We start from the raw sequence: 3631 nt of genomic DNA on the forward strand, positions 1-3631 counted from the left end.
GCAAAATATATTTATATCAAATTGTTCTGTATAATTGTTAAAACATCAACTAGCAACAAAACAAAATAAAATAGAAACACAGATTGTAAAACACAATATTTATTTAATGTTGATTAAGTGTGACAACTATGCAACTATAAGATAATTGTAACTTAGTCTTATTATTTAAATAAATTATGATTTCATTATGAAACATTAAATATTATTAATATAAAAAATTAAGATAGTACACTGATTATAAAATAATTTGAAATAATCATTTATTAATCTATCATACTATTAATATAATTTTAAAATATCAATATAATTTAATGTGATACACGTATTATCAGTTAAACATGTAAAATCATTTTATATTTACACGAATATATATTTTTTTCTTCTCATAATACAATTCATACCACAAGAATACCTCTATTTTAAATGACTAAAATTAATGAATTCAACATTACATAAATCAGATGTAATATTTTCAAAGAATAAAAACAAAACACATTTTTACAAGAATGAAAACCAAAACTTTACCATAGATAAGTAATTTTGAAAAGTATGAAGAACAAGTCTTCTTTGTGGTGGTTAAACATTATAGAGTAGCTAAGATAGAAAAAAAGAAAAACAAAAACAAAAAAAACACATAAAAAAAAGGCTAAATAGTAAGAGTTGAGAGACAAAGATAGATAGATAGACACTACTACACACAGTGTAAGAGAAGAAAGAAAGAGAGAAAAAAAGTAGCAGTATATAGTTGAGAGAGAAATTAGAGATAGAGAAAGAAAGAGATAGAGATGGTGGGCTCAGGAGCAACATCTGATAGGAGCAAAGAAGCTGTTGGGATGATGGCCCTTCATGAGGCCCTCAGAACCGTCTGTCTTAACTCTGACTGGACTTATTCTGTCTTCTGGACTATTCGTCCTCGCCCGTATCTCTCTCTCTCTCTCTCTACAACTTCCATTCTTTCTTTCTTACTTACTTACTTACTTACTATATCTCTCTTTTTTTTTCTCATCTGGGTCTTGTCCATTTCTTGCAGTAGAGTTCGAGGTGGTAATGGCTGCAAGGTTGGCGATGATAACGGTAGCTTGTAAGTCTAAATTTCATCTCTTTTTGTTTGTTTTATAGTAAATTTGTGTTGAGTTAACATAACACAACATGCATTTTTTGTTTGTTTGTGGTTTTTAAGGATGTTGATGTGGGAAGATGGATTTTGTAGAGGAAGAGGTTCATCATCAGGTTGTGTTGAAGATATTGATGGAGAAGATCTTGTTAGAAAAGCTTTCAGCAAAATGTCCATTCAGTTGTATAATTATGGAGAAGGGTGGGTACTGGGTAGGTCTTTGTTTGTTTGTTTTTTGTTGTTGTTGTTATGTTGTGTTTTTATTCTCTCTCTCTTTTTTTTCTTTTCTAATCTGATTCTTGTACATGTGGAGGAAGTTACTACTGTTAACTGTATACACAAACATAAACATAAACACATGAACAAACTCTTGTTCTTTGTACTACTATGTTGTGATTGGTTGAATTTTGTTGTTGTTGTTTGTTTTGGAACAGGTTGATGGGGAAAGTTGCATCTGATAAGTGTCACAAATGGGTCTTTAAAGAGCCAACAGAATGTGAACCTAACATCTCTAACTACTGGCAGAGTTCATTTGATGCTGTATGTATTCTTCTACATCCAATCACACTTCTACTTCTCTGATTTTTTTTTCCATTCTCTTAACTAGATGGAGACTTTAGCATTAAATTTTGTTTTTTTGTTTGTTTGTTTTTCTGTTGGCTATTTTGATGATGATGATGATAATGATGATTGATTGATTTTAACCTCTTTTTGATATTAATTGCAGCTTCCTCCTGAATGGACAGACCAATTTGAGTCAGGCATTCAGGTCAGAAAACAAAATCATTTGTTAGTTTCTTAGTAGTACTAGCTTTGGTTTTTGCTATTATTATTGCTCTCACAACAACTCAACAAGGACTGTTTGGTTTTTAAGATTTTTTTTGAACTCATTTTATTTTTCGCTTCCTTGACCAGACCATTGCTGTAATCCAAGCTGGCCATGGTCTTCTTCAACTTGGTTCTTGCAAGATTGTAAGTACATTTTTATCATACTTTTTTTAGTTTCCTTTCATAGCTTCTTTTCTTGTCAGGATAAGGCCGCACATATCTACTCTCAACCTTAGATTCCATGCAGTCGAGATAGCCATACATTCACGCGCCGATCTAGAGACTTATACAGTCTTATATATCTTATCGTGTGGACTTAGGTATCTCGACCACATGGAATCGTTGACGTTATTTTTAATTGTTTGGCTATTCATTAGGTCAAAGGATCTCACATAAAAATGAAAATACAAAGTGTTTGATATTTGTGATGCCATTTTTCAGATTCCTGAGGATCTTCATTTTGTCCTAAGAATGAGGCACACATTTGAATCATTAGGCTACCAATCTGGTTTCTATCTCTCACAGCTTTTCTCATCAACGAGGAACACTTCTTCATCAGCTTCACTTCCTTCAAAACCATCTTCCACCACTCTTCCAATTAGGCCACCTCCACCACTCTTCAACTGGGGTCAGAGACCACTGACCTCTCCTTCATCCATGCTATCCTCACCCAACTTCCAACAACATGCAGCTAGGCTTGGTTTTCCACAAACCAAAGATGAAACTCACATGTTTCTCATGCCTCATGCATCATCATCACATGATCAAACCCCAAGAATTGAAGACATGATGGGAGGAGAACATCATGAAAATGACATTAAATGGCCAAATGGTTTGTCTTTCTTTAATGCGTTAACCGGTAGAGCTGATGATGCTAAGCTTTTGTTTAATCCAGAGAGCTTAGGAGGAAAACAAAGCGATCATGATCATGATCATAATCATAATCATAATCAAAATCAAAATCATCATCACACTCTTAATCAAAATCCTAACTCAGATGGTTCAAACCCAAATGAGTTTTTGAGCTTGGATAGTCACCATGATGGTGGAAGGAAAATGGACAAGTTTAAGAGAAGTTTCACTTTACCTACAAGAGTTGCTTCATCATCTTCATCTACTTCAATGGATCATCATCAACAACAACAAGGTGTGGAGTATAGGAATTCAGAAGGTGGTATGTACTCAGATGTTATGGAGACCTTTTTGGAGTGAATGTTCTTGAAAAGTATGATTTAGAATTTGTATCTAGGAAAAGCTAATGATGTGTTTCTTTTTCATGTGTTTGTTTTTTCACTATTGTATCTTTGTGTTTTCTTATGTATTCCTCTTAATGAGACTTTATTAATGATCATTTGTTTCTTTCTTTTAGTTCAATTAGACATAAAGTTTACATCATGTCTTAAAATAAATTTCTCATTGGGTCATCATTGTATGTGTTGATTCTTCTACCAAACATTTTTCTTTTACTTTAAAATCTTGTTAAACAACTTTGTGAATCTTTAAATATATCAAATTCATGATTGAAGACTTTAAAGTTTAATGCAAAGCTTTCTTTTTAATGTGTTTTGTTTTCAATAGTAGAAATATAAGAAGAGTGAGATTTGGAAGCCAATTCTATTTTTGTTTAAAGTTAGTTTAATTGGGGAAGCTAATAATTTGCTTAATTTGAGATTATTTTTATTTACTAAA

General features: G+C 32.2%; 1 protein-coding gene across 3 annotated transcripts; it reads left to right on the forward strand.

The window, feature by feature from the left end:
• Positions 1 to 630: 630 nt before the first annotated feature.
• Positions 631 to 3316, forward strand: LOC127086298 (protein RICE SALT SENSITIVE 3). Of its 3 annotated transcripts, none has more exons than XM_051027041.1 (7): positions 633 to 919; positions 1034 to 1081; positions 1181 to 1315; positions 1549 to 1654; positions 1842 to 1883; positions 2030 to 2086; positions 2384 to 3316. In XM_051027041.1, exons 1-7 carry the CDS (start codon positions 786 to 788, stop codon positions 3152 to 3154), a joined length of 1293 nt encoding a protein of 430 aa, XP_050882998.1. In that variant the 5' UTR covers positions 633 to 785; the 3' UTR covers positions 3155 to 3316. The 3 variants fall into 3 exon arrangements, with proteins under 3 accessions (XP_050882995.1, XP_050882998.1, XP_050882997.1); XM_051027040.1 differs by having other exon boundaries at positions 637 to 919; positions 1031 to 1081; XM_051027038.1 differs by having other exon boundaries at positions 631 to 1081.
• Positions 3317 to 3631: the final 315 nt, after the last annotated feature.

The sequence above is a fragment of the Lathyrus oleraceus genome, chromosome 5 (assembly GCF_024323335.1).
Source record: "Lathyrus oleraceus cultivar Zhongwan6 chromosome 5, CAAS_Psat_ZW6_1.0, whole genome shotgun sequence".
Taxonomy (NCBI): Eukaryota; Viridiplantae; Streptophyta; class Magnoliopsida; order Fabales; family Fabaceae; genus Lathyrus; species Lathyrus oleraceus.